The sequence below is a fragment of the Saccopteryx leptura genome, chromosome 2 (genome assembly GCF_036850995.1).
Source record: "Saccopteryx leptura isolate mSacLep1 chromosome 2, mSacLep1_pri_phased_curated, whole genome shotgun sequence".
NCBI lineage: Eukaryota > Metazoa > Chordata > Mammalia > Chiroptera > Emballonuridae > Saccopteryx > Saccopteryx leptura.
Window position 1 is genome coordinate 226,703,528 of NC_089504.1, and position 12,857 is coordinate 226,716,384.

Sequence of the window (12,857 nt, forward strand, 5' to 3'; positions counted from 1 at the left end):
GGGGACTTCAGAGCATAAGAGGACTTGGAATAGCCTGACCAGGCGGTGGCACAGTGGATAGAGCATCGGACTGGGATGCCGAGGACTCAGGTTCAAGACCCCGAGGTCGCCAGCTTGAGCGCGGGCACATCTGGTTTGAGCAAAGCTCACCAGTTTGGACCCAAGGTCGCTGGCTTGAACAAGGGGTTACTTGGTCTGCTGTAGCCTCACGGTCAAGGCACATATGAGAAAGCAATCAATGAACTAAGGTGTCACAACGAAAAACTGATGATTAATGCTTCTCATCTCTCTTTGATCCTGTCTGTCTGTCCCTATCTATCCCTCTCTCTGACTCTCTCTCTGTCTCTGTAAAAAAAAAAAAAAAAAAAAAGAGGACTTGGGACAGGCAGGAGGCAGGGGAGCTGCAGTTCAGGTATGTGATGGGGACTCAGACCAGAGCACCCAAAGGAGACATACATAGTAAGATGGTCGTGATTCTGTCAGCACTCTGGTGCCTGAGAGATGACATTATTCCTTTAAGTCTGATGACCTTTTTTTCTGGCTTCTGAAAAGAGGGATCACACGCAACATTACTGCTTTGGTGAAACCAGGGGCATGCGTGTGACACTTCCTTGTCAAAGATGTTGATGGAGAAAACGACTGAATTTCAAAATTTCTAGTTTCAGATGTTGTGGGTACATGGAAAATATACTTTAAAACACAACCCTTCTTGAAAAATGATGCATTTTAGTAGTACTTTTATTAAACTGAAGTTTATTTAGTCTAAGAAAGGATTATGGCTTAGGGGTTCTGTCTATATTATTCTGAATTGTCTGAGATTAGTAAAAATACCCAAAGATTTTCAAACCAATTACAAAGTAGGAGGTACACTAGAAATTACTCACAAAGCTTATGCCCACCTAGTCTTTGGAAAACCCTTGGAACTTTCCGGAGATGCTTAGAACAAACAGTAATACACTGCCACCTAGGGGAAGAGGTTGGCTCTGAAGGGAATTAAAAAAAAAAAAATAGATCTAAGATCCAAAGTAAGTGGATCCTAACATTTTCTTGAGTGTTCTCTGGTGTTACAGAATACATCGTATTACATCGTATGCTTTATTATTACATTTGGTATCTATCATTTTGGCAACTTTATTTTCTGCACCAAAGATCAGTATGATTCTGATTTCTTCTAACTTTATAATTCATTCATATGAAAAAATATTTCTGAAGTTTAATAAGAAACTCCCATTACGCCATGCCCGTCACACATTGTGCTTGGTGGAAGTTGCGTTAAATTAGGGTGTTGTAGAGGATCAGATGGTGAGGTCATGTTCTCAGTCCCCCACCTGCCTGGGCTTTCTGTTACAGACTGATTTTCAGTCTTACTGATTTTCAGTCTTCTGAGTCCTAACCATTACGCTCCCCTTAGCCCCTGGTCAGCTGCCCTAGAAAAGTGGGGAGAAACTGCCATTCTTTCATACTTGCCTGAATAAAGTGATTTCTGAATGACTGTGTTGTCAGAGATGGGACGCATGTGGATGAGCACCCAGACTTCTATTTGATCAAATGACAATTTTTAAATTCCTTATGAGCCTTTGGTACATTGATTTGTTTTGCAACTGTCATAAATTTTGGAAATGGCCTTTGGCCTGCTTGTGTAGGAAGGTTGTTCACTTTACTTTGTATGGAGTTTCACCAGCAGGTGGTCTGGGAGGCAGTTTGTGCAGTGGAGAGAATTTGGCTCTGGGACGAGGGAGACCGGGGCTCCGCTCCCCACCCTGCTCATCCTGGCCTTGTGACCTTGGGAAAAAAGGCCTTTTTCTCTTCTGCTGTAACGAGGGCTCAGCTTTGTATCAGAAAGTGAGTGGGAAGGCCGGGGTACGTGGTAGAACCTTCGTATGTTACTGTCCATGACAATGATAGTCCAGACATACGAAAATGAGACATGCCAATCAAATTAATTGATGTAACATTTCTAACACGGGAACTTACAAGTCATACCTGTTTTCTGAGGCTACCTTGAGTCTCTAGAGAATTGATTCAAACACATACTTGAGCCGTCTAGGTGGCATTGAGTAACTTGGGCTGAAAGGGCGTGTCCCCTTCTGCCTGTGTGGTGCCGTGACTTCCTGCCTGTTTGTCCCTCTGCTCATGTGTAGGCAGATTTTTGTTAGCAGGAGAGGATGGGAGCACAGAGACCTCTCCCACTTCCATGGGTCCCACTCATGGTACTGATGCCCTCTTCCCGATCTTTATACTTGGTTTGAAATTTATTTATTTAATTTTTAAAAAAGATTTTATTTATTCATTTTAGAGAGGAGAGAGAAGGTGGGGGGAGGAGCAGGAAACATCAACTCCCATATGTGCCTTGACCAGGCAAGCCCTGGGTTTTGAACCAGCAACCTCAGCGTTCCAGGTCGTCGCTTTATCCATTGCGCCACCGCAAGTCAGGCCGTTTGATATTTATTTCATTCATTTTCTCTTGAGGTAACTTGGTTAATAGTGTTATGTAAGTGCCATGTGCTCAGTGGGGTAATGAGATAGCTCTAGGCACCATAGCATGCTTACCTCACCACCTCTGTAGTGTGCTCACCACCAAACATCTGATTTCCGTCCATCCTGTCCCTGATCTTGGTATTTCTGTTCCAGCACCTGAGGTTTTCAATGGCTTCACTCTGATTTTTCAGGTCTGTGATGGCTGTAAGGTGAAAAGGGACACCTGGAGTTGTGTAGCCTTATGTCAAGGAGTTATTTAGAAACTGGAGCCAAGTTTGGGAATCTGAGTTACAAGTTGCTACATTGACTCTAAAAAACTTCAGTAGAAACGCTTGGGATGTAATGAAAAGTTGCTGCTTGCAAGTATCTATCATCAATAAGATTTTTAAATGCTGGCTATGTTTAAAATGTCATGTATAATGAAATCCTAATTACATGCTTCTTTGTAATTTTCAGCTATACAAAGAAATTGAAATTTGTCCAAAAATCACTCAACATCTCCAGATTGAGAAGTCCGAGGCAGCCGGGGACAATTATGGTAAATTCAGTTTTCTTTGATCTTTGGTGTTTTTCAACTTAAATCAATTCCTGTGTAAATGGGGGTGCTTTGTTTACAACTCACGAAAATGCCTTCAGGGCCCATTCAGAACAGGGAGCACATCTGGGAAGTGACCGCACTGCGGAGATGCCGGCCCTGCGTGTGACCAAGACTTGTGCTTTAAATTGGCCAACTTTAATCATTGGGGTTTTACTGTCATTGAATAGGAACTAGATCTATGAGGAGGAGATAACTTTACATTATGACGTACCCCAGTCATGAAGAAATTTCTCATTCTCCCCAAAACAGGCGGAATCTCTTCCCCCAGAAATAATGCTAAGGGGACTTATTTTGGTGTTGTGTTGGGGGTGCCGAAGACCACTCTGATATCCATAGACTCCCTGTGAGGACCCACAGGCCTCTGTACATGGTTGTGTTCATGACAGTGACTGATTACAGGACTCCAGCACAAAGCAGCTCTAGTAAAGGGGACAGGCATCTGGGGCAGAGTCCTAGCTAACCCGTCACCACCTTCTGGGGGCCCTTCCCGCAATCACGCAGGACGCCCCCGATCCCCCCAGCAAACAGTCACAGTGTATATGACATGGACACTCAGTGCTAGGGTTCTTACTGGGTGGCTGATCACGAGGGCACCCTGTGCCTGGCACATACCAGGACTCCCCTCCCACCATAAAACTTACTTTACAGATGGTTTGGGCATAGTAAGCCCTGGTAGGGTGTTGGGAACCCTCCCAAAATTCACGTTCCCAGATGCCAGCTAGGGACCAGGTGTGTGAGCAGGCTTTTTTGGGGGAAAGCAGGCAGGCTGGCAGGGTTAACGCTTTTTACTATGCTGTGTCTGCGTTCTGCATAGTTATATATGATAGTCATCTTTGCTTAGCTTATAGTTGTCTCTCCATGGGGGGGGTGTTGGATCCAGGACTCCCGGGGATACCATAATCTGAGATACTCAAGCCCCTCATATAAAAGGGTGTGGTTTTTGCATGTCACCAGGCACACCCTCTCAGATACTTTAATTAATATTTAGATTGTTTGTAATACCTTCCACAATGTAAAGGCTATGTGACTCGTTCTACTGTTGATCAGCTTTCTGGAATGTTTTTCATTTGTTTGAATATTTTCAACTTGCAGCTGGTCAGATTCATGGGTGTGGGACCCAGGGACACTGGCCGACTGGACACTGGCAGTGATGAAGCTTGGGGAAAGTATGTGGGAGGCCATGCTGGGGTCCACCAGCCAGCACTGCAGAGCTGCTAAGCCACTGGTCACCAGGGCTCGGTGCTCAGAGCAGGGAGGTTTCTCCTGGACCCCATGCATCCTGTGGGATGGGCTGGGACTCCACGTTGTCCTCACTCGAGGACGCAGTCTCAGCGGCTGCCACCTGGGACATTGTGCATTGGCAGAAGGGGGTGTGTCATAGTGAGTCCCCTGCCACACCTGCATACGAGGGGCCGGGAAGCATGGTCCTATGCGCTGGATGACTGGTGAGAAGGCACGGTGCTCTCTGACAGGCTGTCTGTGGGTTCAGTCATAGCACTTGCTAGTGTTGGAGATCCTTCGACACTAAGATGCCGCGGGGTTCCAGATTCCGCTGCAGCTCCCCGCGGGCGAGCTCGTCCCTGGAGGTTCATCAGGGCTCGGGCCTACTGAAGAGACCTGACTTTGAGCTCTGGCCACTCACATTGTACCTTCATGCCGTTTGTCTCTGGACCGTAAGACTTAACGGCACCATGAAGCCAGGGGATATTTCTGATGGCAAAGGGTGACACATAAGCAAAAGGCTCCGGGAGCGAGGCCTCGGTTGTGAGCAGTGACCGGTGGCAGTGAGTGGCCATCAGATCGTGATGTGGCACAGCGGTTCCCCTCTCTCTGTCGCTGACTGCATTTCTGCTCGGGGGTAAACGAACAAGAAGCGGAAGAAGGCTGCGTTTTCGGAGCTTTTGGAACCCGAGACGGGCTGGCTTTTGGTCTCGGACATGGAGACTGTGCATAAAGCATGACAGTTTCCATTCTTTTTAATTACGGGGACCAAAGTGCTCACGGGTGCCTGTGGCCTCTCTGCACGACAGGTGTTCCCAGATGTCAGGCATTGACTAGAAAGCATCACCAATGGCAGAGAAGCTGGTTTTATTTTGTGTTGATTTCCAGCCTGCTGCGGACTGCACTGCATTTGTGAACTGCAAAATCGTATGCTTGGCAGGTGGGTAGGGTCCTCGTGTGACTGTCAGCGTGGGCTGTACTGGTGGCTGGCCTTCCCTTTGAAAAGCCCGCTAGCAGAACCACTCCTTCTCGAGGCCAGTCCTGGTTGGCATATCGATTGAGAACGTTCAAGAGCCCCAGTCCTACCCAGCCCGGCCGCTTCTGCCCTTGGAACTGCCAAGGACTCTGAATTCAGCTCCTCCTGATCTGACCAAGGCACCTGTGTGTGCCTTCTGCTCTCCACGGAGTTTAGTGTGTGTCCAAGTCACTAGCACACAGACAGACCAAGGGCTGCCTTCTGTCTTCCAACACTTGAGGGAGGGAAATATGACATCATCAAATGGAAAGATTTAAATGTGCTGAATTCTCTTGCCCCTCCGTCCACCTCAGCCACAGGGCAGTAAGACCGTGCTGTTGAAGGCCGTGCACAGTGGCACACTGAGCGTGGCCCCTGGGCTGCCTCCCTGCGGGAGGATGCATCGCGGCCACCAAACTTCCCTTTCCTCCCCATAATCTTATGCTGTCACACTGTTGCTGTGTGTCCGTGTAGGCCCTTGTCTCATCTCTGAATCGCAGTATTTCCTGGAACATGGGCCGGAGCCCGTCTCTGTTTGTTATGTTGTCATGGCTTTTCTTCAGTCGTGAATTTCAGTATGAGCTGTGCTCCGGGTGCCTGGCGTATAAGTGGATCTTCTTGGTTTCCTCACTTGGTTTCAGTCACTTCCTTCATTGTCAAGATCGCTATCCCTGTTGCCACTCACGGTGCCTGCTGGCCTTTGTGACCAAAAGCTTCTGGGTTGGGGGATGCATTGGGTTTACAGTGAATCATCCTTCTGTCCCCTGTGGACAGCCAGCTGGGGCTGTATCACATTTGTTTGCTGGGGATTGGAATGCTGTTACTCTCTTCAAGAGAAAAGAAAATCTGATGTGTATATACACGGTTTAAATTGCTGTGCTGTTCAGCCTCCTCAGAATGAGCCAGATGTAGGAAGTGTGGTGTCTTCTTTGTGTGTTAATGTAGGAGATGGCTATAGTCCCCTCCTCGCAGGGTGGGATCTTGAAATGGAGGCTACCCCAGGGACCTGAGACCCCCCCCCACTCCCTGCCCTGGGCGTGCACTGCATGGTCAAGTGTGGGGAGGCCGCTTCCTGCGTGCCTGGGCCCTGATGGGCATCCTCCACAGGGGCTCAAGTGCTGTGTCCATTTGTCAGTGGACGGCTTCCATCTGAGTGGTCTTCCTAAAGGACCTTTTGTCTCTGTCCTTTTCTCAATCCTGTCCCTGTCACACAGGACACCCCCCCCCCCACCCCCCGCCAGTCTCAGGTCTACCTTTGGTCCCAGTTGCCTGGGGAAATTTCAGTCACCTTCAGTGTCAGGCCAGGTGTCTCCTCCCCTGCTGTCCATTGTAAGAAGGAAGACCAAGAGGAGATGGAACCTCAGCCCACTGTCCGCAGGGTTTTGTTTTCGGGGGTTTCACGCTCTCAGCACGTCCCCTCCCGTCACCTTCCCTTCCAGCTGGTCCCCGGCACCTGGTCTGTAGGCTCCTTTTATTTTACCTTCTTAAGGTTTTACTTATTGGTTTTTATGGTGGGGCGGTGAGGAGCAAGAAGTATCAACTCATAGCTTCTTCACTTCAGTTGTTCATTGCTTGCTTGTCCTATGTGCCTTGACCGGGCCAGCCCAGGGTTTCGAACCACCTACCTCAGCGTTTAGGGTCAACACCTCATCCACTGCGCCACCACTGGTCAGGCTGCTCCTTTTATTTTTATTTTATTTTTTTCCTTTTATTTTTAATAGAAAAAGCTTTCAGTCTCAGAACTTACAGGAGGGTCACACTTTAGAAAGGAAACACCTGCGTTTGAGTGGCTTCTGTCCTTTCCCGGCCTTGACGCTGCCTTTGATTCTGCCTCTTCTAAAAGATGAAGATACAGAAGTTCTCTACTGAAATGCAGATAATCACAGCCAGGTGAAGTCTGGCTCTCATATAAAATTATTTTTATTGGCATGGGGACTTCCTGAAACTTAACCAAAAGTCACAGGTTGCTGTAAGAATGGAGTTCAGAGTGAGAGAGAGGCCCGGAGACGGGAAGGTGCGAGGGCGTGGCCCGTGCTGCGCTCTAGCCGAGGGAGTGCTGGAACTGTCGTGGGCGCTGCGGTTGATCATGTTGTCCCAGTGTGGGCATCCATTTCCTGGGCCCTGGAACTCAACAAAAAACACACGTTTGTTATGACAAGGGCCTAAACCATCTCAGTGACTCTCTGGGCCCCAGTCCTGTAATTAATTTTCTTTTTTTCCGCTATGATTTGCTTGATGGTTGTTTAAACCACGGCGTTCTCCTCTGCCTTCAGCTGTAAGTCAGAGCTCCGCAGGATGGGTCATTTCTGTTCCCGAGCTGCGGTCCTGTCACATCTTTACAATTGCGTTCATCTCCATTGCCCTTTTAGAGCGTCTGCTTAAGTGTCTGATCCCGAGGGAAAGGAGGTGAATGTTGCGGCCAGTCCATTGATTGATCAGAAAAGGTTTTACACGAGACCTTGTAGAGATGGAAGGGACCAGGACTCATAGCCAGAGGTTTGGGAACCCGCAGGATTCCCCAGACCACTTTATATTGTGGGGCCTTTCTGCTCCTTTTATTTTCTTTCCCTGAAGGATGTAGCAAAGCCCAAAATTAATTTGCTAGTGGGCTTTGTGCTCTGGGAGCCTAGACAAGGGTACAATCATCAGATGCTTGTAGAATGTGAAATCAGTTGGATTCAATAGGACACTGAATTTAAAGTGAGTTACTGCTTAAGTCTTGTTTACAGAGTTTTAGTAATTAAATCGGTATCCATATGGCAATCTGTAGGGATGGACATACCCCCTGTCGCAACATATCCTGGGACAGAGATTTGCTGACAGGAGTCAGGGGACCCAGCTGGGACAAGCACTCCTGCCGCTTCCTGCTGTGGGGAGGGGTGGGAGGACTAGGAAAGGCAGAAGGAACAGTGGCATCTACTAGCCTGCCAGGCAACACAAGGTGATTAATTGTCTCTCGTCTGAGCTGGTGGGGTGTGCGAAGATGGATGGACCTGCTGATGTTCGTTTTTATAAGTTAGCAACTGCTTTTAGAGTGATCTGAACATACATTCTCCTGCTTTGTAGAAACAGTGTGGACAGGGAGACACAATTGCTGCCAAGGACAGCCAGGGACACGGCGTGTACCATGCTTGCTGCAGGCACGACTGCTTGCTCAACGCGCAGAGGTGTGACCCCACCACTCTGTCTTTGTGCCCCCAGGGTTCTCACTGTCCTCTGTGGAAGAAGATGGGGTTCGAAGGCTCTACGTGAACAGTGTGAAGGGAACTGGGTTAGCTTCCAAGAAAGGTAAGTCCCTGCGTGTGCTTCTGTCCGTGTCTTTCTCAGGTTGCCTTGGGGTTTCCTCTAGATAGCGAATGAGAAGAGATGCCCAGGTGGCTCTGTAAAGAGTGTTTGGATGTTGTCTCATTGAAAACACCGCCAGGGAATATGGGTGTGACCCCATACACTCAGGCGTGTGAGAATGTCATAATTTGGGATTTTAAATCTGATTCTGAGCCCATTTCCACAGGGTTGGTGGGGATTCATGCTGATCGGAAGTACTTGTCCCTCCCCACCACCTGGGATGGAGAGGAGGTCCTGGGACTTCTGGAGCAGAACTTTTGGGAAGACCCTCTGTGCTCTGGTCCATAAGGGTCAAAGCAGATGCTGCCATGTGAGTCTATGAGGTGCTACTCTCAGTGGAGGGCTCTGGAGACTAGGAACCTCAGGTCAAGGTGCAGCCTCCTTGTCCCCTTAGAGAGCCTTCTCAGCTGTGCCCTTTGAGGGGAACCCCACCTGTTCAGCCTCTTTCTACTGTAGGGGATTCTTTTCTTTTTAAAAAATTTCCACTGATTTTTTTTTTAAGAGAGAGAGAGAGAGAGAGAGAGAGAGAGAGATCAACTCATTCTACTTATTTGTACCACTGATTGCTTCTCATATGTGCCCTGTCTGGGGCTTAAGCTGAACTGGTGTCCTTGGGGTTGAGCCAGTGACCCCAGGATTGAGGCCGGTATCCAGCTGGTGACCTTGGTGCTCCAGGATGATGCTCTATCCACTGCAACACTGTCCAGAGCAACATGGCCTTCTTATAAGAATACCAGCCAGTCTTACCAGTGGTGGTGCAGTGGATAGAGCATTGACTTGGTTTGCTGAGGTTTCATATTCAAACCCCAAGGCCACCGGCTTGAGTGTGGGTTCATATGGCTTGAGTTTGGGATCATAAACATGACCCCATGGTTGCTGGCTTGAGCCCAAGGTTGCTGGCTTGAGCAAGGAGTCACTGGCTCGGCTTGAGCCCCCTAGTCAAGGCACATATGAGAAGCAATCAATGTCCTACTAAAGTGAAGCAACTACGAGTTGATGCTTCCCATCTCTCCCCTGCCCCACCACACACACACACACACACACACACACACACACACACACACACACACACTCACACACACACACACTCACACACACACTCACACACACACTCACACTCACACGAACAGCAGCCACTAGATTTAGGGCCCACCCGAATCTCAGTGAAATCTTCAGAGACCCTCTTTCCAAATAAGGTCATGTTCAGAAGTTGTGGGTGGGCGTGAATTTTAGGGGGACACCATTGAACCCACCATGCTCACTGTCGACACATTGGGCAGGACACTAGGGCTTAAAGTCCACCTCCCTCTCATCTTCTCGGTGTGGAATGTTTAGTTTCGTCTGGGTGGTGGCAAAGTGACACTTGCTGAATGTGAAAGACCGCTGCTGCTTCAGGTGTGCTGAGGTGTGAGGCCTGCGTCTTCCCCCTGAACACCGCGTGGGCCACTGGACGGAGCAGCCGGGACGTGTGCATGCTGGCACGTGCAGGGCTCCGTGCCTGGTCAGCTCTGCTCCGGGTGCTGATGGCCTGCGGGCGGTCTGGGCGTGTGGTTCCCTGTGCTGTGAATGCTGGGGGACAGCAGCCTGCAGACTGGGCTGCCCCGTGGTGGCAAAGCTGTGATGGGGGAGGGGGCAGTGAGGTCAGAGTGACACAGTTGCCTGGAAAGAATTTTCTCTCCTTTCCTTCCTAGGCCTGAGTTGGGCACATTCCCAAGCTGCGTCCCAGCCATGTGCAGATGCAAAAGGGCTTCTTCCCCTCCAGCCCAGAGACCGGATAGCACCTTCTGCACAGCGAGGGTGCTCGTTGGCGGGGGCGGGGGCGGGGAAGTAAGCCACCCTGGGCTCAGTCACATCCTGTTTAGTTCTTTGAATCCCAGAACCTGCTGTCAGACGAAAACCCATGGTCGTCTGCTCCAATCCCCTTGTCCCATGTGGCTTTCTTCTCTCTAGGTGCAGAGTGTATGTCTGTCTACCGGGCCACCCATCGAGGGGCAGGGTCAGGACAGCAATCTGGGTGCCATGTGTTAGATCTGGGCTCTGTATGTAGCCTTCCCAGGACTGGAGAGCTCACCGGGCCCACATGGCCTCCACGGGTCTCTGATGATACGCATCATCTCCAGCGCTCCCACAGTTCCTCCTTACAGCCACCTGCTCTCCTCCTCCCTGACACCCGTACCTGGCCTTTCCCACACCGGCACCCCAGCTCTTCCAGCCATTCATCAGAGTGTAGAACGCACTGGCCATCACCCTCTGGACAGTGCAGGCCAGAGCTCCCCTGGGATAACCAGACCATGGTGCATCCAGGGGCCCCAAGGGAATGAATGCAACCTCCTTGTGTCTGAGTGTTAGCTCTGTGCTCTCTTTTATCTATCTATCTATCTATCTATCTATCTATCTATCTATCTATCTATCTATCTATCTTTAAGGTGAGAGGAGGGGAGATAGACAGATTCCCGCATGTGCTCAGACCAGGATCAACCCGGCAACCCCATCTGGGGCTGATGCTTGAGTACCAAGCTATTTTTATTTTTAGCACTTGAGGCTGATGCACCCCAACAGAGCTATCCTCAGTGCCCGGGCCATGTTCAAACCATTTAAGCCACTGGCTGCGGAAGGGAAAAAGGGAGAGGAGGGGGAGAGGGAGAGGGAGAGAAGTAGACGGTCACTTCTTTGTGCTCTGACCAGGAAATGAACTTGAGACGTCCACATGCTGGGCCAACAGTCTGATTACTGAGCTACCAGCCAGGGCCAGGCTTAATTATTTGTTCACTTATTATTTGATTTTATAGAGAAGAGGTGAGTGAGGAGTGAGAAGTATCAACTCATTATTGCTTCACTTTAGTTGTTCAATGGTTGCTTGTCGTCCATGCCCTGACCAGGCAAGCCCAGGGTTTTGAACCAGCGACCTCAGTATTTGAGGTTTATACTTTATCTACTGCGCCACCACAGGCCAAGCCAGGCTTATTTATTTCTGAGAGCCGTCGTGGGCCCATGTTCCTGCCCCTCCTGCCTCTCGGCTGGGCCTTGCCTGCTGTACTTGTACAAGTGTTGTGACCAAAGTGTGTTATATACTCATCTCTGTTTACTGTGGGCAGGTTGGTCTTGGTCCCTCACTCTGCCCACTGGCGTCAGCTGAGGTTGGGACCTGGCATCTTCTCCTGTCATCTGGTGGCTACATGGGACAGAGCCTGGTGAGAGAGCTGTGTGCCCCACTTCTCTGGACAGCTTGGACAGATTAGTTCTGTGTAGTCTACAGTTTTCTGTCAGAAAGTAAAGTTTTTCTAAGGCCGGAACTCTGAACTCCAGAGTCACAGGGTTGTGCTCCCTCTGAAGGCTCAGGGTGGAGCAGGGTGGGGACGTCCTTCCTGCCTCTTTCAGCTTCTGGTGGTTCCAGGTGTCCTTGGCTTGTGGCCACATCCCTTCAGTCTCTGCCTCCCAGCCTACATTGCTTCTTCTCTGTGTGTGTCTCTTATAAGGACTCTTGTCTGTATTCTAAGGTTTAGGACCCATTGACAACCCAGCAGGATCTTATCTGAAGATCCTTGACTTAATTATAGTGGCAAAGATGCGTTTCCAAATAAGGTCATGTTCCCAGGTTCTGGGACATCATAGCTTTCTGGAGCCACTGCTGAGCCCACTGCACCCCTGTACCCGCAGTCATAGTGAACCTGGGATGTCCTAAGCAAAAGGTTCATAGATGTTTTTAAGTCTTTTGTTCTTTTTTTTATCGCTTCCTCTGACATCTAACCTGAAAGGCTGTCTCCAAGAGGAGACTGAGAAAAACAAAACAAAACAACTATTCATATGTAGAAATTCTGTGTTTTCAGTTCAAATGTTGTGAGGCCAAAAGCTTTTCCCTAAAATGGACTGACTGGTTAACATCTCAGAAATCCAGCCCCAATACGGAGAACATTCCTGTTTCTCTTCCATCACCTACCCTGTCCCTCAAATGTTTCTTGGGGTATTTTATGATAGAAAATCAGAATCCTGAGTCCAACTGGCCAGGGGTGTAACTCGGTAAGGTTGGGAGGAGAGAGCTTCTCTGTGGAGTCATTTTTTTCTGCAGGAACAGAGGGGCGACTGCGGCAAGGCCTGAGGGCCGGAGCTCCTGCTCCTTTCTGCGGTCTGTCCTTTATCTTTGCCCCTTCCTCTCTGCCTTGTTTGTTTGTTTTTGCAAACAAGTTTATAAAATAACAGACT

The 12,857-nt window shown here is 49.3% G+C and overlaps 1 protein-coding gene across 8 annotated transcripts in view; it reads left to right on the forward strand.

The window, feature by feature from the left end:
• Nucleotides 1–12,857, forward strand: part of TIAM1 (TIAM Rac1 associated GEF 1) — a 315,885-nt gene that overhangs the window by 261,573 nt on the left and 41,455 nt on the right. For all 8 annotated transcript variants that reach the window (XM_066370374.1, XM_066370373.1, XM_066370370.1 and 5 more), the window contains 2 exons: nt 2,935–3,016; nt 8,514–8,600. In XM_066370374.1, coding sequence (XP_066226471.1) covers nt 2,935–3,016; nt 8,514–8,600 — 169 coding nt within the window. The remainder of the gene's footprint in view (nt 1–2,934; nt 3,017–8,513; nt 8,601–12,857) is intronic.